This window comes from Muntiacus reevesi, chromosome 1 (genome assembly GCF_963930625.1).
Source record: "Muntiacus reevesi chromosome 1, mMunRee1.1, whole genome shotgun sequence".
Lineage (NCBI taxonomy): Eukaryota > Metazoa > Chordata > Mammalia > Artiodactyla > Cervidae > Muntiacus > Muntiacus reevesi.
Genome location: NC_089249.1, coordinates 85,284,139 through 85,305,273, shown reverse-complemented (window position 1 = coordinate 85,305,273; position 21,135 = coordinate 85,284,139). Strand labels below are relative to the sequence as shown.

The window sequence follows — 21,135 nt, the reverse complement described above, 5'->3', positions numbered from 1 at the left end:
CAGACTCCCCTAGCTTTTCTAACTCTAGAAAGGGCTATTTCCTGACAACCTCCAACCATGGGCCTTCAGACGCCTAGGCTCCAGGGAGGAGGAGCTTTAGGAAATCCACTTCTGTGCAACCCACTTGCAGTTATTCAGTCGTTAGCTATCAAACTGGACACCAGTTAGTGCCTGTCCTACCTCCCCACAACTCACAGCTAGTTTGGACCCAGGAAAGGGAGGAGCAGGAGGCCTACACACCCTCTCAGGTTCTTCCAAACCTTGCTGAAGCTCCCTGTGTCCCTCTCGTGCTGATGTGCTGTCCCCATGTCTCCTCTCCATCTCCCTCCTCATACACTCAGGGCTCCTCTTTGGTCCCTGGTCCTCATGACTGTGTCTGGAGATGCTAGAAAAACATTTTCCAGAGCTTTCTCAACACTATTGAGCGGGCATCCATGTGTGGGCATCATTTCCTTTGGGGCCCGGGGTGGGGCGTAGGCGCTGACTTTAGTGTTAATTGAGTTAATGAAATCAATGTATTTTCAATCACAAATTATTTTTATTTACAAATATTTATTGAGTAGCCAAACAGACAAAGAATAGTGGCTAAGAGGATTAAGCCCAGAATGAAATAATGGAAAGGAAAAAAACATTAAAAGAGGTTTCTACATAAGCCTCTTGATCCTTGGCAAAACTCACGAGTGGATTATTGCATAGAGGGTATGTGTGTACTTAGAAAATAGAGTTAGGAAGCAGAGTGTGTTCCCTAAAACCAAGGCAGGCCATACTGAATCACAGCAGCAACCTCTTTCTGCAGAGAAAGAGGCTCCCACTCCTTGGAGTGTGTGGGTGTAACAGCAGACACTGGCTTTGCCTCCCTGGCAGCATAAGCTGGCCTTCCTTTCACCTTATCTGTTTGTCAGGATGGATGTACTTGGGCTTAATCTTCCTGCTGACCTTTGACCCTACAATATAAGTACTCCTGTGTTCTGCTTACCAGAGCACTCCCAGGAAACAGAATGCCTGAGGGAGGCTCTGCTGACCTCTCGATCCCGGCTTCAAGAGCTGGAAATGGAGCTGGAGCACCAAAAGGTGGACCAGCAGCAGTTACTGGAAGACCTGAAGGAGAAGCAGCAGGAGATCTTGCATTTCCAGGAGGAACGACTGTCTCTCCAGGAGAAAGACTCCAGGTTAGAGGGAGCCCGTTGAAAAGGAAGGTGGCTGCATTTTCAGATTTAGAAAAAGGGATATTGGCAAGTCAGTGAGTGGTCCTTTTCAGAAATCTCGATATCCCCTCTGCTAGTTCAGATTTATGGGTAACTTTGAATGAAGGAAGGACTTCTCTAGGAATGACTTTTTCACTCCAAAGTTGACAGAGTAAAACCCTCTTATGTAAGGCTTCAGCATATCAGATTCTAGAGAAAGTACTTCCAGTGAGTTTTAGGGTATTAATCCCATCATAACCTAGGAGGTCTACACCAGTCTTGATGCTGCTTCCCAGCATAAGCCCTGTAACTGCTGGACAACATGACAGACACGGTGGGGCAGTAAGAACACCAGGTAGTGTGTCCTAGGTGTGATAGCTAACAGCACAATTCTAAGCAAAGGGACTTTACCTTCTGAGCCTGTCTTGCCTCATCAGTAAAATAAAGGCAGTGGTCTTCATGACACCTCAGGTGACGTCTAGGGCTAAAATTCTATGATGCAAAAGTTGGCTCAGCGCCTCTTGCTCAGTCCACCTGCCTAGTGGACCCCTGCTTCTCCCTTCCAGGCTGCAGCGTAAGCTAGCCCTCCTGCAGCAGCAGTGTGAAGAGAAACAGCAGCTCTTCCAGTCCCTCCAGTCGGAGCTACAGATCTACGAGGCACTTTATGGTGACTCCAAGAAGGGGCTGAAAGGTATGTTTCCCCTTCTTCCCCACCCTGTGAGCTTCTTGTTCTTGCTAAAGCTTCCGGTGAAGTCTTTACCTTGGGAGTTCTGGAGATCTTGGAAACTAACTTCGTTCTATCTGAGAAAAAGGCCCAGTCATTGAGGATCCCAATAAGAAGGGGGGAGCGCTCACACACAAAGCCCAGATGCTGGTGACAAGAGCAAGATTCGGCCTACAGATCCTTAAAAGTAGGCTACAAGAGTCAAACTTCACCTACCTGGATGGTCTGAGACAAGTTAATCAAAGTCCAGATTATACAGTGATTTAAAAAAAACGCAAAGAACCATTCTGGTGGTATCATCATTTGAAAACGTCTCAGATGTGAATTATGATCACCCTCGCAGTGATTGTTGCAGACAACCAGCTCCCACGCTGACCTTTCCCCAAGTGAGAAAAAAGTTTTCTTTAAAGACATTTTTATTCTGGGTATAATTAATTTATCAGGAAAATATTTGCAGATATTTCTGTAAGTCCTTTTAGTGTCTTTGAAAGACAGCACTTTTTAGATTTTATTGAACATCAAATTTTTTTCTTTTATTATTTATGCTTTTCTTTATGTCCTAGTGAAGAAAACTTTGTCTAGCTCAAGATCATAAAGATTTCCTTGTATTTTTCTTCTTGAAGTTTTATAGTTATTGCTCTTATGTTTAGGCCTGTGTTTCATTTTGAATTAATTTTGTATATGATATGTGAGAAAAAGGTTAAAGTTCTTTTTCCCCACATTGATATCCAGTTTTTCCAGCACCATTTGTTACAAAGAATGTCCTTTCCCATTTAATTACCTTGGCAGCTTTGTTGACAATCAATTGACCATAACTTCTGTTAGTAATATTTTATAATATTTGGTATATTCATCTTTCATATTTTAATTTTTACATAAATATTTCTCGTGTGGGATGATGTTTTCATTTCAACTGCCAAGTAATTTTTTTGCTAGGATATAGAAACACAGTTGATTTTTCACCACCACGACCATCCTCAAATTGCTTGGCATCTCCATTGGAAAACAACTGCCAAGGAAAAAAAATCACTTGCCAGTATATGTGTGAATCTATTTCTGAATTCTTCACTCTGTTCCATTAATCAATATGTCCATTCTTCCACCAATAACAAGCTGTCTTCATTGTTAGAGTTTTATAGTAAAATCTGAATTTGTTTGGGTAAGTCTTCACACTTTGTTCTTTTTTTTTCTTTTTTAAAATTAAAAATAAAACTATATTGGAGTATATTTGATACACAATGTGTTAGTTTCAGGTGTACAGAAAAGTGACATAGTTATACATAGACATATATCCATTCATTTTCAGAATCTTTTCCAATATAGGTTATTACAGAGGATGTTTATGTTAATACCAACCTCCTAATTTATCCCTCCCCCACCTTTCCCTTTTGGTAACCAGAAGTTTGTTTTCTAAGTCTATAAGTCAGTTTCAGTTTGTAAATAAGTTCACTTGTATTCATTTTTCAAGATTCCATATATAAGTGATATTATATTTGTGTTTTTCTGTCTGATTGACTTCACTTAGTATGATAATCTCTAGGTCCACCCATGTTGCTGCAAATGGCATTATTTCATTCTTTTTTATGGCTAAGTAATAGCCCATTGTATTCATGCACCATATCTTCTTTAATCATTCATTTGTCAATGGACATTTAGGTTGCTTCTATGTCTTGGCTATTGTAAGCGGTACCGCTGTGAACATTGGGGCACTAGTATCTTTTCCAAGCATGGTTTTCTTCAGATATATGCTCAGGAGTGGGATTGGTGGATCATATGATAGCTCTATTTTTAGTTTTTTAAGGAAGCTCCATACGTTCTCCCTGTGGCTACACTAAATTCCCACCAACAGGATAGGAAGTTTCCCTTTTCTCCACAACCAATCTAGCATTTATTGTTTGAAGATATTTTGATGATGGCCATTCTGGCCAGTGTAAGGTAATACCTCATTGTAGTTTTGATTTGTATTTCTCTAATAATTAGCCATGTTAAGCATCTTTTCATGTGGTTTTTGACCATCTGAAATGTCCTCTTTGGAGAATGTCTGTTTAGATCTTCTGCCTATTTTTTCATTGAGTTGTTTGTTTCTTTAATAATGAGCTGCATCAACTCTTTGTATAATTTTGAGATTAATCCCTTGTCAATCAATTGCAAATATTTTCTCCCATGCTGTGGGTTGTCTTTTCACTTTGTTAATGGTTTCCTTTGCTGTGCAAAAGCTTGTTAAGTTTAATTAGGTCCCATTTGTTTATTTTGGTTTTCATTTCTTTAACCTAGGAGGTGGATCCAAAAAGAACATGATGAGATTTATGTCAAAGGGTGTTCTGCTTAGGTTTGCTCCAAGAGAGTTTATAGTTTATAGTATCCAGTATTACATTTAGATCTTTAATCCATTTTGAGTTTGTCTTTGTGTATGGTGTTAGAGATGTTCTAATTTCATTCATTTACATGTAAATGTTTTCCCAGCACCACTTATTGAAGAGACTACCTTATATACATTGTAGAGTCTTGCCTCCTTTGTTGTTGATTATTAATCATGGGTGCATGGGTTTATTTCTAGGATTTCTATCCTGTTCTATTGACCTGGCTTTGTGCCAGTACCATACTGCTGTGATTACTGTATCTTTGTACTGTAGTCTGAAATCAGGGAGCCTCATTCCTCCAGCTTCATTTTTTTTGTCAAGATTGCATTGGCTATTTGGGGTCTTTTGTGTTTCCATACAAATTTTAAGATTTCTTTCCTAGATCTGCAAAAAATTCCATTGGTAATTTGATAGGGGTTGCATCAAATCTGTAGATTGCCTTGGGTAGTGTAGTCATTTTGACAATATTGATTCTTCCAGTCCAAGAACATGGTATATCTGTCAATCTTTCTTTCATCGGCATCTTATAGTTTTCAGAATATAAGTCTTTAGCCTCCTTAGGTAGGTTTACACCTAGATATTTTATTCATTTTGATGTGATGGTAAATGAGATTGTTTCCTTAATTTCACTTCCTGACCTTTTGTTGTTAGTGTGTATAATTGCAAGATATTTCTGTGTATTAATTTTTTTTTCTGTGTATTAATTTTGTATCCTGCAACTTTACCAAATTCGTTGATCAGCTCTAATAGTTTTCTGGTAGCATCTTTAGGATTTTCTACGTGTAGAATAACCAGTCCATCCTAAAGGAGATCAGGCCTAGGTGTTCATTAGAAGGATTGATGTTGAAGCTGAAACTCCAATACTTTGGCCACCAGATGCGAAGAGCTGACTCATTTGAAAAGACCCTGATGCTGGGAAAGATTGAGGGCAGAGGGAGAAGGGCACGACAGAGGATGAGATGGTTGGATGGCATCACTGACTCAATGGACATGGGTTTGGGTGGACTCCGAGAGATCGTGATAGACAGGGAGGCCTGACATGCTGTGATTCATGGGGTCGCAAAGAATTGGCCACGACCGAGTGACTGAACTGAACTGAATCATATCAGGCTTCCCAACATGGTAAGGAATCCACTTGCCAATGCAGGAGACATGGGTTTGACCCCTGGGTCAGGAAGGATCCCCTGGAGAAGGAATTGGCAACCTACTGCAGTATTCTTGCCTGGGAAATCCCATGGGCAATCTGGTGGGCTATAGTCCATGGGGTCACAGAAGAGTCGGACACAACTTAACAACTAAACAACAATCATGTCATCTGTGAATAGAGACAGTTTTACTTCTTTTCCAATTTGGATTCCTCTTACTTCTTTTTCTTCTCTGATTACTGTGGCTAGGACGTCCAAAACTATGTTGAACAAAAGTGGCAAGACTGAATATCCTTATCTTGTTACTGATCTTAGAGGAAATACTTTCTTTTTCAGCTTTTCACTGTTGAGTATGATGTTAGCTGTGGGTTTGTCACATATGACCTTCATTATGTTAAGATAGGTTCCCTCTATACCCACTTTCTGGAGAGTTTTTATTGTGAATGGCTGTTGATTTTGTCAAAAACTTTTTTTGCATCTATTAAGATGATCATGTGATTTGTGTTCTTCTATTTGTTAATGTGGTTTATCACACTGATTGATTTATGGATATTGAAAAATCTTTGCATACCTAGGATAAAGCCCAATTGATCATAGTATATGATCCTTTTAATGTATTATTGGATTCAGTTTACTAGTATTTTGTTATGTCATGTTCATCAGTGATATTGGCCTGTAATTTTCTTTTTTTGTGGCATCTTTGTCTGGTTTTGTATCAGAGTAATGGTGACCTCTTAGAATGAGTTTGGGAGTGTTCCTTCCTCTGTAATATTTTGAAATGGTTTCCAAAGGATAGGTATTAACTGTCCTCTAAATAGAATTTGCCTGTGAAGCCATCTGGTCCTAGACTTTTATTTGTTGGAAGTGTCTTAATTACAGTTTCAGTTTTAGTAATTGTGATTGGTCTATTTATATTTTCTATTTCTTCCTGGCTCAGTTTTGGGGGGTTGTACATTTCTAAGAATTTGTCCATTTCTTATAGGTTGTCCATTTTATTGGCATGCAGTTGCTTGTGTAGGAGTCTCTTATGATCCTTTGTATTTCTGGGGTTCTATTGTAACTTCTTTTTCATTTCTCATTTTATTGATTTGAACCTTCTCTTTTCTTCTGATGAATCTGGCTTAAGGTTTATCTATTTTGTCTATATTTTCAAAGAGCAAGGTTTTAATTTCATTGATCTTTTCTTTTGCTTTCTTTGTCTCTATTTCATTTATTTATGTTCTGATCTTTGATTTCTTTCCTTCTGCTACCCTTGGATTTTGTTTGTTTGTCTTTCTTTAGTTGCTTTAGGTATAAGATTAGGTTGTTTGAGATGTTTCTTGTTTCCTTAGGTAAGATTTATTGCTGTGTGCCATAGGTTTTGGATCATCACATTTTCATTTTCATTTGTTTCTAGGTATTTTTTAAATTTCTTCTTTGATTTCTTCAATGATCCATTGGTTATTTAGAAGCATATTATTTTTCTTCACATGTTTGTGTGTGTGTGTGTGTGTGTGTGTGTGTGTGTGTGTGTTTTTTTTTTACAGTTTTCTTGTAGTTTATTTCTAATCTCATAGTGTGTGGTCAGAAAAGGTGCTTGATGTGATTTCAGTTCTCTTAAATTTCTCAAGGCTGGCTTTCTGGCCCAGCATATGGTCAATCCTGGAGAATGTTCCATATGTAATTGAAAAGAATGTTTTGTCTGCTCCTTTCGGATGGAATGCTGTAAACATATCAATTGTCTCCTGGTTTAATGTTTCGTTTAAGGCCCATGTTTTCTTATTGATTTTCTGTTTGGCTACTCTGTCCATTGATGTAAGTGGGGTATTAAAGTCCCCCACTATTATTGTGTTACTGTCAATTTCTCCTTCCATGGCTGTTAGAATTTGCCTTATATATTGAGGTGCTCATGTGTTGGGTGCATTTATATTTGCATCTGTTATATCTTCTTCCTGGATTGCTCCTGTGGTCATTATGCAGTGTCCTTCTGTGTCTCTTGTCATATATTTATTTTAAAGTTTATTTTGTCTAATACGAGTATTGCTACTCCAGCTTTCTTTTGATTTCCATTTGCATAGAACATCTTTTTCCATCCCCTCACTTTCAGTTAGTATGTGTCTCTAGTTCTTAAGTGGGTCTCTAGTAGACAGCATATATATGCATCTTTTTGTATGCATTCAGTCAGTCAATGTCTTTGATTAAAGCATTTAATCCATTTTCATTTAAGGTAATAACTGATACATATGTTCGTATTCTTGCCTGGAGAATCCCAGGAACAGAGAGCTTGGTGGGCTGCCGTCTATGGGGTCACACAGAGTTGGATACGACTGAAGCGACTTAGCAGCAGCAGCATGTTCTTATTGCCATTTTGTTAATTGTTTTAGATTTGTTTTTGTAGGTCTTTTTTCCTCCCTTCCTCTTATATTCTCTTTTCTTGTGGTTTAATGACTGTCTTCAATGTTGTGTTTGGGTTGATTTACCATTTTGTGTGTATCAATTGTAGGTTTTTGTTTTGTGGTTACCATGAGGTTTTGATATAGAAGTCTATATATAAACAAGGTTGTTTTAAGTTGTCCATCTCTTACTTTCAAATGAACTTCCAATAGCCTGCTTTTATACTCTGCACTTCTCATGATTATTGGTTTTGATACCATATTTGTGTGTGGATAATTCTCTACCTTTACAGTATGTTTACCTTTATAATATGGTTGCCCTGCCAATAAACTTTCCCATCTGTAATTTTGTTTCTAGTTGTGGCCTTTACTTTTCTGCCTAGAGAAATTTCCTTAGCATTGGTTGCAAAGCTGGTTTGGTGGTGCTGAATTCTCTCAGCTTCTGCTTGTCTGTAAAGCTTTTGATTTCTTCATCACATCTGAACAAGAGTTTTGCTGGGTAGACTGTTCTTGGTTGTAGGTTTTTCCCTTTCATTACTTTAACTATATCATGCCACTCCCTTCTGGCCTGCAGAGTTTCTGCCAAAAATATCAGTTGATAACCTTACGGTGATTTGCTTGTATGTTATTTTTTGCTTTTCTCTTGTTGCTTTTAATATTTTCTCTTTGTCTTTTATTTTCCCCAATTTGACTAATATGTGTCTCAGAGTGTTCTCTTTGAGTTTATCCTGTATGGGACTGTCTTCACTTTCTGGATTTGAGCAACTGTTTCCTATCACACATTAAGGGTGTTTTCAGCTATTATCTCTTCAAATATTTTCTCAGGCTCTTTCTCTCTCTTTTCTTGTTCTGGGACCCCTATAATACAAATGTTGGTACATTTAATGTTGTCCCAGAAGTCTCTTAAACTGTCATAATTTTTTTTCCTTTTTTAAAAAAATTGAATGTATTTTTTTAAGACTAATTCTGAATGGAAAAACATAGCTAAAATAGTGCCTTTGGCATCTTATTTGAAGCTTTCTATTACATTCTATTCCCTCATCTCCCTCCTTCATTTTATGTCAAGTTACAAACTTGGTTTCATGGTGATAAAATCAAAGTCTTAGGCCTCTGGCATGCTCTCATGGAGAGTTTTGTTGAAATGGCTCCAGTAAAAAAAAACAGGGAGACTGCCTTGTACTGTGGGCCCACTGATGGCATCAACTTTGTACTCGGATGCCAGGTAGACATCTACCACCTTGGTGTCATAGCCACCTCCAGGACTTGGACTCTGTGAGTTTATGTGCTGGTGTTCACAGCAGCAGATGGTGTTCCAGGGATCACCCTTCCTGTAAGGATCCTCCTTGTAATGTGGATTCTTTATCCATGGGGAAGAAAAGGACTTTTCAAGAATGATTCTTGAGAAATGTGCTACATACTATTAGATTGCATGATATATTTCATGGATTCCTTATCAGTCACTTTTCCTTGGTCACACCAGAAGATTTTAGTTCATGAAGCCAGATGGTAAGAGTAGTCCAAGCCCAGCTTCTTAACCAGCATTAGATACTCACTCCAGTTGTAGACTTTTTCATGGAAAGGAATGTTGTAGGAGGGCCAATATCCTCTCTACAGAGCATTAGTTTTAAACTGTCCTTATTTTGTTTTTGTTCTTTTGTTCCATGGCAGTGATTTCTACCATTCTGTCTTCCAGCTCACCTATCTGTTCTTCTGCCTCATTTATTCTGGTACTGATTCCTTCTAGTGCCTTTTTCATTTTAGTTACTGTATTGTTAAACTCTATTCTTTATACTTTCTAGCTGTTTGTTAAACATTACTTGTATCTTCTTGATCTGTGCCTCCATTCTCTTCTGAGATTTTGAATCATCTTTACCCAACATTACTCTGAATTTTTTTTGGTAGATTGCCTACCTCCACTTCACTTAGGTGTTCTCCTGGGGTTTTGTCTTGTTCCTTTGTTTGGAACATATTTCCCTGCTGTCTCATGTTGTCTAAGTTTCCATGTTTGTGGTCTCCTTTCCACAGGCAGCAGGATTATAGTTCTTTTTGCTTCTGATTATCTACCACCTAGTGGGTGAGGTTGGTCCAGGAGATTGTTCAGGCATCCTGGTGGGAGAGACTGGTGCCTGCCTAGTGGTGGGTGGACCTGGTTCTTGCCCCTCTGGTGGGCAGAGCTAGGTCAAGGGGTATGTTTAGAGGCATCAGTGGACTCCAGCTGACTATTCAGCCTGTCTGCTGATGAGTAGTGTTGTGTTCCTATCCTCCTGTTGGTTGTTTATCCTGAGGCATCCCAGCACTGGAGCCTATAGGCTGTTGGGTGGGGCCAGGTCTCTGTGCCAAAGTGGCGACCTCCTGGAGAGCTTACATTGTTGAAATATTCCCTGGAGCTTCTGCCACCAGTGCCCATGTCCCTACAGAGAGCCAGGATACCCTCCAAGACCTGCAGGTAGGTCTGGTCCAGGTTTCTATGGAGTCATTGCTCTGGCCTAGGTCCCAGTGCTCATGGAAATTTGTGTGCACCCTCTAAAGCTGGAGTCTCTGTTTCTCCCAGCCCTGTGGAACTCCTGCACTCAAACCCTGCTGGCCTTCAAAGCCAAATGCTCCAGTAGCCCCTCCTTCCTTTTACAGATCCCCAGGCTGGGAAGCTTGGTGTAGGGCTCAGAATTCTCCTGTGGGAGAACCTCTGCAATATATTTTCCTGTTTGAGGGTAGCCCACCCAGCAGGTATGGGATTTGATTATATCATGAAAGCACCCCTCCTACTCTCTCACTATGTCTTCTTTGTCTTTGGATGCAGAATATCTGTTTTGGTAGGTGCCAGTGTTTTTTGTTGATGATTGTTTAGCAGTTAGTTGTGATTTTAGTGTTTTCACAAGAAGAGGTGAGCTCGTCCTTCTACTCTGCCATCTTGTCCTGTACTCCTCTTCATTTATTCCATTTTGTGAGAATAGTCACATAGCTCACTGCAGAAGTAATGTGTTTGGTTACGGCCTGTGGCTCTGATGCAACTGGATGCTTGTATCATATGGTATATGCATCCTATTACCTTGATAAAAACTGAAACAAATTCTATCTTTTTAAACACATTTGACATCAATATTTTTAGATGAGCAATTATAGTCTTACAGAATATTTCTTAGATTTCTTCTTCCCCCAGTACATAGAGAAAGGCTATGGGTGGTGAGTGCAGGTAAAAAAGCAAGTAGAACTTGAGAAGTCCAATTAATTATGATCTCTCATCTATCCCTCTCATTCTTTTTTTTTTTTTTAATTTTAAAAATTCATTTCCTTTTGACTGTACTGGGTCTTATTGCTGCACAGGCTTTTCTGTAGTTGGGATGGATGGGCTTCTCATTGTGGTGGCTTCTCTTGCTGCAAAGCACAGGCTCTAGGCATTTGGGCCCCAGATTTGTAGTTCCCAGGCTCCAGAGCACAGGCTCAGTAGTTGTGGCCTATGGGCTTAGTTGCTTCACGGCATGTGGGATCTTCCTGGACCGGGGATTGAACTCACATCTTCTGTGTTAGCAGGCGGATTCTTTACCAGTGAGCCACCAGGGAAGCCCTATCCCTCCCATTTTTAAGTGTTACCCAAAGGCCTGATGCCTTCTTTTTCCTCTCCCCTTTGATTCCTGAATGTGGAGGGCATCACCTCTTCTCCCTCAGTCTGTGCACTTCTCCAGCTTAGTATTGATCTTCTGCCTTGAAAGACCCTGCTCTCTAGCCTCCAGGACTAAGGTTAATAAGGAGGAGAAATATTAGGTTTGACTTCATCTGCCAATCATGCACCCTCTGGGTGGGTAAGGGTCATTTGAGTCTCAAGGAAACTCCAGGCTGGAGTGTGTACCATCTTAATATGTGCGAGTCCTTGCCCAGAAAAAGTGACATCCCCATCACAGCAGGGGATGTAATGGTTCTAAGCAGGTTCTAAGCCACAATATTCCTGGGATTCTGAGATTATAGTGGGGTCCTTGGCAGAAAGGAACATCACAGAAGAGTGTTCTGACAGATGCTTGGAAACACTTGGTGCAATGCCACCAAACCTCTCTCTCTCTTTTCAGCTTACACCTGGGATGCCTGTCACCAAGTCCCTTTGACCAGTGACTTGAGCCACCTGGTGGCAGAGATCCGAGCTTTGCGAGGGCAGCTGGAGCAGAGCATTCAGGTGAACAACTCTCTGCGACTGCAGCTGGAACAGCAGTTGGATGGTAGTGCCAGCAAAGCCAGCCTCATCTCCTGCTCCATTAACCAGAAATTCCCCACCAACACTGACCCTGGAAACAAGCAGCCATTCTTCCAAGGTAGGAAAGAAAAGGGAACCTTGAAGCCCTCAGCCAATGGGAAGGTCCCCAGGATGTGTGTGGTAGAAGGGACAATATTGCCTCTTCCACACTCCTTAGGGTCAGGGTGAAGTCAAAGATGCTTCAGTACAGCACCATGAGGGCATGGAGTTTAGGGTCAGATCTGGCTCTAGATTCTGAGTTTGCCACTTACATGTTGTTTGCCTTAGGAAAAGTGTTAAAACTCCTCAAGTATGTAAGCCTTAGCTTCCTCATCTTTAACATGAGGATAATAATAATATCAACTATCATGTGGAGCATTAAATGAAATAATTTACAAGTGCCTGACCCCATAAGAAGTACTCAAAACAGTTAACAGCTCTATGTGTTAATGCCTATTCCTTATGTTTGTGGAGTGTTTGAAAATTTACTATGTTTTCAAATAATTTTTCAAATGATTTCATCAGAGCTAGTGCAGGATTTACTATCTCTGTATTTCACATGAAAAAATACAGGCACTGGGACAATTAACAGATATGCTGAGGTTTGCGGGAGTTAACAGGCCAACCCGGGATTCAGAGTAGAAGTTTTGGTTTGCTGTGTTCCTTCTCCCTCATGATGCTCTGTCTCAGTATTGCTTCTCTTCCCTCTCAGGCTTTGCCTCTCAGTGCCTCCCCATAGCACCAGCCAGGACTCATCCCTGCTGGCTCAGTCACTCAGGCCTGAGCTAGAAATCCGGTTCTAAGCCACATTTGCCTGAGTAGGATCATATCAATCTCTTCGTCATATTTTCCAGATTGCGGTCTGGTCTCCAATAGGGCATCTCAAGCTCACCAAGGCTTATGTCTCCTATTCTTCTTATACTAGTGCATATTTTCTAGTACTGACTCATCAGAATGGTGATTAGAGTGCAGAGTTAAATCCCCATAAATCCATTCACTTCTTGATCAAATATTTTAACATATGTACTGAACATATTTATGCATATTTATATTTAGTTACAAAGCATTGTATTAGACATACTGCATACAATATTATATTCAAATCTGGAATTAGAAAAATACACCTAATAATTTTTTCAAACTACAAGTTTTTTTTCTCATGGAACAGCCTTCACATCTTATTTCAAAATAAGTGATTAGTTTGTTATTGCTTTTGATTGTGGTACATGGGTGATGACTAAATGAGAGGAGAGTCATGGTGCCTTAGATCTCCAGTGGAGTGGTGTGTTCCAGGGTTCCTAAAGCTGTGGTTGTCTTTACTCCCTAGATTCAGTTGCCTCCCCTCCAGTTCGGGATGTGGGCATGAATTCTCCAGTTCTGGTCTTCCCCAGCTCTTCTTCTGCGGCTCCTGGCCCAGAGACCACAACCTTCAGTAGGACGAACGGTAAAGAGGGCAACCACAGAACTCAGGGTCTAATGATGGAAAATTATTAATATAAGTAACTTTTGGTTCTCTGTATACACATTATCTGAATTTAGAGATTTTTCTCTGCATGTCCCAAGGTTTTTAGCCCTATCATTCCACCTCCTGTGGCTGCCTTTTTTGTCACTACTCTTCCACCTTTGGTTTTCCTATTGCTCTGGTATTGCTTCACTGCACTGTAACCTCTTCCTTCTTGAAAGTGCTCTCTGTATCCAGCTTAATTTCCTTGTCTGTGTCTTCTCAACCCCCAAATTAAAAAAAAATATTAATGTCTGTCCTGAATGTTTGTCAATAAGGATAAAATTTACCTCCTGATGATTTTATGATTATGAGATGCTAAGAGAAAGACTATAATGATATAGAACCCAGAATATATATGGACATCACAAATGTGCTTTCCAAAACTGTCGATCTTGTTTCTGGCCTCTTTTACTATTTGATGTCCCTTTTGGATGGAACTGAGGATGACTATGAATAACAGTGGGTTCTTTGTTGTGGTTTTATTCTTCAGAACTGGGTTTGGATGCTTCTCCAGTAATGAAGAACCCTCCCAAGCTGGAAGGTGATGCTACTGATGGCTCCTTTGCCAATAAGCATGGCCGCCACGTCATTGGCCACATTGATGACTATAGTGCCCTAAGAGAGCAGATTGGGGAGGGCAGACTGCTGGTCAAGAAGATAGCATCACTTGTGAGACCAACCTGCAGCTTCTCTGGTCTGGAAGCTCCAGGCATAGAGGTAATCACATTTTAGCTCTTAGGTGCACCTTTTCCTTAAGCCTTTCTTCTTTTGATTTTAGCTCCTTCTCCCACTATCTTTTTTCCTGCTCCACATCTCTCACAGCTGAAGATGTATCTTCCATTTACATCCAGCTAGGCCTTCTGTCTTCACCAGCTAGTTTCACTACAAGCTTTGTTCTGTTCCAGATGTAGCTGACTCTGTATTTCCCCTGAGAACCACAGAAAAGCATGTGCAGCATTGCCATTCTCATCAGTAGAGCATGTTAGGCATCAACATACTTGCAGTGCTGTTTGGTAGCTTATTATCTGCTAAAGTCACACTGGGATATGATCATTTGTGGACAGGATAAAATCACTTCATCAGTTGCCTGAGAATTGAGAATATTCACCCATATGGGCCAGATGTGTGGAAGGGGTGAGGAGAGTGGCAGCCTTGGATTTCTCTGCTCAGACCGAGCAGGGGAGGAGAGCAGGCCAAAAGGCTTCTCAGAGTCTTTCCCCAGGGAGAGACCTAGGCACCAGCCGCGGTGCTGTCCGAGCTCCAGGAGCCCCTGCACGTGAGAGGGAGGCCCACACCTGAGTCAACAAATACAAGGGGCTCCAGGCACAGTGCCGGAAGTGCTGTGGGTGTGATGGAGTGGACCCAATAGTGGCGATTATCCCAGAAGGAAGGCGACAGGTTCATGGGGGTTAGGGCACCACTAGGGGGTGTGCAGTTCTCTGGGGAGGAGAACATGCCAGGTGAAGGGAAAGCACTCAGTCCTTCCAGCTACAAATGGTGCAGCCCATTTGAAGCACAAGGCCTGATTTAGGGAAGGGCAGTAGGGGTGGGGGTGCAGTGCAAAAATAGGGACCTTAGACTCCAGAGCACAAAGCAGGACTGAAAGCTAAAAAGTGTGGAATCAAATGAATTCTTACAAAGTGGGAGGTCCTTGCTAAGGTCAGAGAACCTTGGCTTCTAGGTTAGAAAAAAGTCTCACAGGTTCAAGCCAAGCCTGTGGCCATACCTTGCTCACAAAGGAAGCCGAGACCTGTGCTCTCAGCCACAGGGATGCCCATGGCTACTCCCCTCTTCCCAGGTGATGGGCAGCGAAGGCATCCAGGAGCTGAGAAGCAGCGCCACCGCCCTGCACCAGCGGCTGGAGGAGTCGGCCTCCCTCCTCACCATGTTCTGGCGAGCGGCCTTGCCAAGCTCCCCTAGTCCTGCACTTGTGGGCCAAGCGGTAAGTAGCCAGCATCCTCTACCGGTTCTGCCCCCAACTAGCCTTCTATCTCCTCGGCCTGCAGAGCCTGAAGATCAGGAGCCGAATGGGCAGTTGGGACGAAGGGGACATGAGGGGTGTGTCCCTGGAGGGAGACCTCCCCTCTGTAGTCACCATGCTCTGTGCAGGTCTGAAAACATCCCTCTCCTCCCAGCCTGACGCCCAGGATAAGGAGCCAAACAGGAGAAGAAAAGAACATAGAGGAGGCAGAGACATGAGAGCCCTGCTAACCCACAAATGTTCCATCCCTTTAACTTTCTAAAGTTCAGCTGAGCTGAAGTTAAGGGCCATTAAAAGTCAACACCTCCTTTTCCATCCTAAGCCCACTCCCACACACTCCCAGGTCCACATAGGCAGACAGGATCACAGAATGTCACCAGGAGTGGACCAGCCCTTTTTACCCACCTAATGAAATCCCAGAAAAATTTCCACTTAAACCTGTGTCTCTGGGTCAAGCCTGGTGAGAGTCAGCCTCCCCCGGTGCCCTCAGATCTCAGGCCACTCTGGTTGATGATCTTGGATTAGGTAGATTTCAAAATCTCTCTGAGGGTTCTCACTCCAGACCAGTATCAATGATAACTTTAGGGGATCCAATGTTTCTAATTCCAAGGAGAAAGTATTTTGCCATCTTGACGTTGGCAGATATATTTACAGACTTGTAGACCGTCTCAGGCCAGCCCTGTCTCCCCAGGCATAATATTCCTAATGACCAAGTTTTGATGCCCAAGGGATATAACTATGTCAGCACTAAATCAGAGCTCTTACTCACAGCTGGGAGTTTCAGTGTGGCCTGGACTCAGGTTCTCTGCAGTAGCTAGAGTGCGGCCTGTGCTTGTTTGCACAGGGGCTTCCAGGTCCTCAGTATTCCCACCTCATGGCCCATCCTGAGCCATCACCTGCTGGAGGATTTTAGAGGCTTTGATGAGGGAAATCTGGCCCAGAAATACTTGAGAAGATTGCAGAATCCTATTTGGGGTTGTAAAGAGCCACAAACCACAGGGTGCTTTAGGCCTTCTGACCAATGACAGAGCACCTATTTTTCTTCCCAGGGAGAATCCATGAAAAAGGAACTTCTGGAACTGAGAACCAAACTATCCAAACAGGAGAGTCTCCTTCAGAGTACATCTGAGCGTCTGAAGACCGCCACCCAGCAGAAGGAGAGCATGGAACAGTTCATCTTCAGCCAGTGTGGGTGCCCTGAGCCAGGGAACGGGACAGGGGCTCCCCACTTGTGCTGTGAATGGACAGTGACCAGAGAGGCTAGAGGGTGGGGGAGACTGATGTGACATCCCTGAACCTCCTGTGCCATCAGTAATCATAGAGGCAGAGTAGGAGATGTGAGGGGTGGAGGGGAGCAGGAGACCCCAAGCTGAGTGGCCAGAAAGACAAGCTCCAGAACACACACACCCAAGACAGATATGGACTCCGCTGGTAACTTCTGCCTTTGGGAACTGTTTGTTGTTGTTTCAGTGACCAGGACACACGATGTTTTGAAGAAGGCAAGGACTAATTTGGAGGTAAGGAAACCACTGCACTGATCATAGCAAACTATCACCATCTGTATCAATGCACAGGTGACTCCTGACCTGTGCTGACCTTCCAAGAGAAACTTTCTGGTCCACCTGTGAGAACACAGGTCCTCAGTGAGCATCCCTCTAGATTCCATCCCCATCAGTCCTCCCACCCTACTCAGAAACCTCCCCTGACTTCCCAGTTCACTCTCACTTTGTCATCATCTTCTCTCTTGACCCCAATCCTCTCTCCTTTATGCCATGTCAGGACTGGGGAGAAATGCAGTTCAGTTGATTCTCAAGATCAGAGGACATCTGGGGTCTGCCTCTGAATGAACTTTCCAGTAAAGGAATCCTGAGGCCAGTCATGGGTTCTGGGGTTCCTGTGTCACTGTATGAAAAAATGATGGAAAGATGCCACCTAACAAGTTGATTTCACTGCACACTATTGGGCTGAAAGCAGCAATTTGATTTCTACATATTTTTCTTTAGGAAACAACACAAAAGAAAATCATTGGGTCTTATTGATCTAAAAGAGAACTTGGAAATAAGGAAAAACTGAAACTTAAAGGGAAAGATTATCTATAAGGCAGGCATTCTCTACGTTTATTTAAAATACCAATGCATTCTCTAGCAGCCACTTTGAAAAAAAACTTGAGGTGTTAGAAATGGCTTCAAAGTCAAAAACTAAGCCTCTTACCTTGAACTTTAAAGCTTTGCCACAATCAGTTGAGCCCATTCCTAGGAATGTTCCTAAATTGTAACCTAAAAGGATGTTGACCCCACAGTGTGAAAATGGGTTGGGCCATAATTTAACCCTGATTTTTTTTCCTGCTAATTTCTTCTGATTCCTTTCTTTCCTGAGCCTTTTTAGAAGAACTCTTACAAGACTGCTTCTGTAAAGCCTTATTCCTGTCCCAGCAAAGGTAACCCAACAGCCTCTCATACCCGCTGGCTTGGAAGTCTCCTTCCCACTTCTGCTAGGCCACTGGAAATGGACCAGGGCCCAAGTTCTAATCCCAGGCTTGTCACTAACTGGCTGTGTGGCTTTGGCTGGCCCCAGTCTCTGTGAGACCACTGACCCTTGTCTGTAACAGGAGGCACTAGACTTAGATGATTTCCGAGGGCCCTGCTGACCTGTGCCCCCCATCTCCTCATCAAGTAAACAGAACGTAAACTTAACAAGGGGCCTGCCTCAAAATGTCCTCTCCTTCTTACAAGCAGGTCACTTCTACATGTGCCTGTTTCATGCTAAGCATATCTTTTCCTGGGAAATGACAAAAGTCATCATCTTGCTCCCAAGTGAACTGGAGAGTGAGCTGGCCCCTGAAGAGGGAGCCGTAGGGTCTGGCCACCTGGTGTGCAGTGGCTTTGAGCAGAGACCTGACCACAGGTGGTGTGGGAAGCTTTCACTCTAACCTGGGGGCACCAGCTGCTCGCCCAGACCTCATCCCTCCCTTCAGCTCATCCTCCTGACAGGCTCCCAACAGGATCCTGGCTTCTGTCACCACTCAGCCCTCTCCAGCCTCGGTGAGCCCGCAGCAGGACCTGATGAAGGATTCTTACTTCCACTGTGTTACTTTGGTCTCTAGGTGAAATCCCTAAGGGCCCTGCCATGCACTCCAGTCCTGTGACCCTTGCCTTCCAGGGGACATGCAAGAAGCGAAGCCAACAGAGGTCCTTAAAACAGCAGGAAGGATGGGCCTGCGCCCCTTCTTCACAGCTCCCTGTCTGCTGAGGAGGATCTGGGCCCTCCTCTACACCTACTGGAGGGTCTGGAAGGAGTCCGAGATATGGTCTCGTGAGCAGGGCGAAAGGCAGAGGGCCTTTCCTGCATCTGAGGAATAACCAGCCAGGGTCCCCATGGCTCAGCACTAAGGAAAACATGCCTAGTGAGCAGAGGACCTTGTGACGCTGCTTCTGAACACCCTGGGGCGTGGGAGTCAGCGACAGACATTTCTTGCCTCATCACCTGTCCTCAGAGGGTCAGCTCAGGGGAAACAGGACCTGCTTCCCCACAATGGAGCATGTGGTCCCCACATTGGAGCTCCTTGGCAGATCTGAAAGCACAGGCCTAAGCAGCGGTGTGTTGCAGGACAGTGTGGGCAGGGGCTCAACTACCTAACCCAGGACCCATGCAGCTGGGTCACTGTCAGGCTGGGCGTCAGTCTACCCTGCAGCACCTGAGTTATTTGAATCCATGTGGTGGGAATGGTGACTCCCATATGCCATCCCATGCCATCTCATGCTTAGCCTAGACCTCCTTCTTATACTCTATTGTGATCTCCAAAAGCTGTACTGACTTTACATATACTGTCCCCTTTTGTCATCCCAACTTCTCTCTGGGAACTAGGGACTAATGGCCACAGCAAGCCCACTGAAAGTCTTGTGTAAAGCAAACCGGTGATCACTTTTAAGTGACCTGCAAGAGGCCCCCAGTTGTGCTTGTGCTGAAGCCTAGTCTGTGTCTTCACAAAAGTGCTTTAGAAAGTGTGTATGTGTGTATAAATGTATGATATATATTTATATATGTTGCTATAGTGATATGTGGCAGGCTAACATAACTGGTGGACAGGGTCAGTGAGAGAAAATGACACAGTCTTTTTGGTGGCTATTAAAGCAAACTATGTATCAAAAAAATAGTTTTCTTTGCCTGCTTACTTTCCAATTTCTTACCAGTCTGCAGGGTGAGTGTGTAAGAATAGAAAAGACAAACTCACTAAAAAGCTCAGCATCTGAAGCAGAATCAAGATGCTGTAGTGGTTGGTATGGAGACCCCTCTCCCACAAACACATCAAAAATACATTCACATGTGGGACACTTCTTAATGGAAACTAACTGGAAACTCACATAACTCCTGAAAACCAAAGCTGCAAGAAGGATCTACACATAACTCGGTAGGATGGGAAAGAAAAGAATCAGGTTGGGCCCTGGGCCCCTGGGCGGGATCCGCAAAGAGAAGGTCCACAAGGGTAGACCCTGGCCCTGGAGTTAGCAGGGCAAGTCACAATTTGGGCATCCCAGTCCTGGGGTCCTGCAAGGAGTGGCCCGGCCCCCTTGCCTCCTGGGCAATCTGAGACTGAAGGATTGGAGAAGTCTAAACTACTCATCAGGAGCACATGCTGGGTTGCTGACGATCAGGGTGGAGGGTCATGCACTGTGAGCAGCCTCCTTGCTGTATTTCCCAATCCAAAAGGTCCAATGCCCTGACTCCATTTACTCCACACCACAGTCTGGCACAAGATCTTGACAGAGACTCGATCTAGCTTTGCAGAGACAGACCAGGACAGCTGGGGTGTACTCCTGGAATAGCCTCAGATGCCATAGTCAGTAAGGGCTCAGAGCAACAGGGGTAGGTGCAGCAAACAGTATGTGCAGAGGGCAGCACAACAGGAGTATGCCAGGGCCAAGGAATGAATCTTGAGCAGACAGGCCCCGAGAGAGGACATGACCTAACTAGGCAGAGACAGCCCAGAGGCCCTGGGGTGTGGTCCAGCTGGGGCTTCGATGGCCATCATGAACACACCACACTATGCATGTAGAGCTTTGTCTTCCATTTGAGCGCTAGATCTGGGCAGACAGGTCCTGGGTGAGGTCTGCCACAGAGGCAACCCAGATCTCAGGCAGCAGTGCAGCCACAACCCCCCAACCTCCAGCCCCAGCCCACTCCACACCACAGCCTTATACTAGATCTGAGACAAACAATAGGAACATAACCTTGGGCTGCCCCTGAGTGGAGCTGTAGATGTATATCCTGTGTGAATACATGGCCCTCACTTGCTTCACCACTCACTCCCATGCGGCAGGGCATGCACTCAAGGGCAACAACCTGATTAAGCCCAACCCTCAAGGCTTCTAACTCCAACAACTGGGAAACACACCCTGCCCCTGAGACAGACATGACACAGAGCAGAGAGGAAGCCCCACCTTACATCCAGCACAGGCTTTCGATACTATACCACCAATCACACCCCACTATCAAGGGGATAAAGACCAGCACAAACTGAGGAAAGACATGACTGGCATCCATCTGAAACCAGCCCTCACACCAAAAATATGAGACTCATGGAGGCTACACAGGGACACTCCCACATAAAATCAGCCATTCAAGACCACAATAGATAACTGTTTCTCC

The 21,135-nt window shown here is 43.4% G+C and overlaps 1 protein-coding gene across 27 annotated transcripts in view; it reads left to right on the top strand.

Moving 5' to 3' along the window:
• PDE4DIP (phosphodiesterase 4D interacting protein) overlaps window positions 1-19,640 on the top strand; it is a 241,574-nt gene extending 221,934 nt beyond the window's left edge. For 11 of the 27 annotated variants that reach the window (XM_065905866.1, XM_065905858.1, XM_065905807.1 and 8 more), the window contains 10 exons: window positions 980-1,169; window positions 1,751-1,875; window positions 11,844-12,083; window positions 13,332-13,448; window positions 13,999-14,225; window positions 15,307-15,450; window positions 16,539-16,677; window positions 16,960-17,006; window positions 17,875-17,926; window positions 18,593-19,640. In XM_065905866.1, the coding sequence (XP_065761938.1) occupies window positions 980-1,169; window positions 1,751-1,875; window positions 11,844-12,083; window positions 13,332-13,448; window positions 13,999-14,225; window positions 15,307-15,450; window positions 16,539-16,677; window positions 16,960-17,006; window positions 17,875-17,926; window positions 18,593-18,738 (1,427 nt within the window). In that variant the 3' untranslated portion in view covers window positions 18,739-19,640. Of the gene's footprint in view, window positions 1-979; window positions 1,170-1,750; window positions 1,876-11,843; window positions 12,084-13,331; window positions 13,449-13,998; window positions 14,226-15,306; window positions 15,451-16,538; window positions 16,678-16,959; window positions 17,007-17,865; window positions 17,927-18,592 lie in introns of all 27 variants that reach the window. The other 16 variants (XM_065905948.1, XM_065905901.1, XM_065905849.1 and 13 more) reach the window with 3 other exon arrangements.
• The last annotated feature ends 1,495 nt before the right edge of the window (window positions 19,641-21,135 follow it).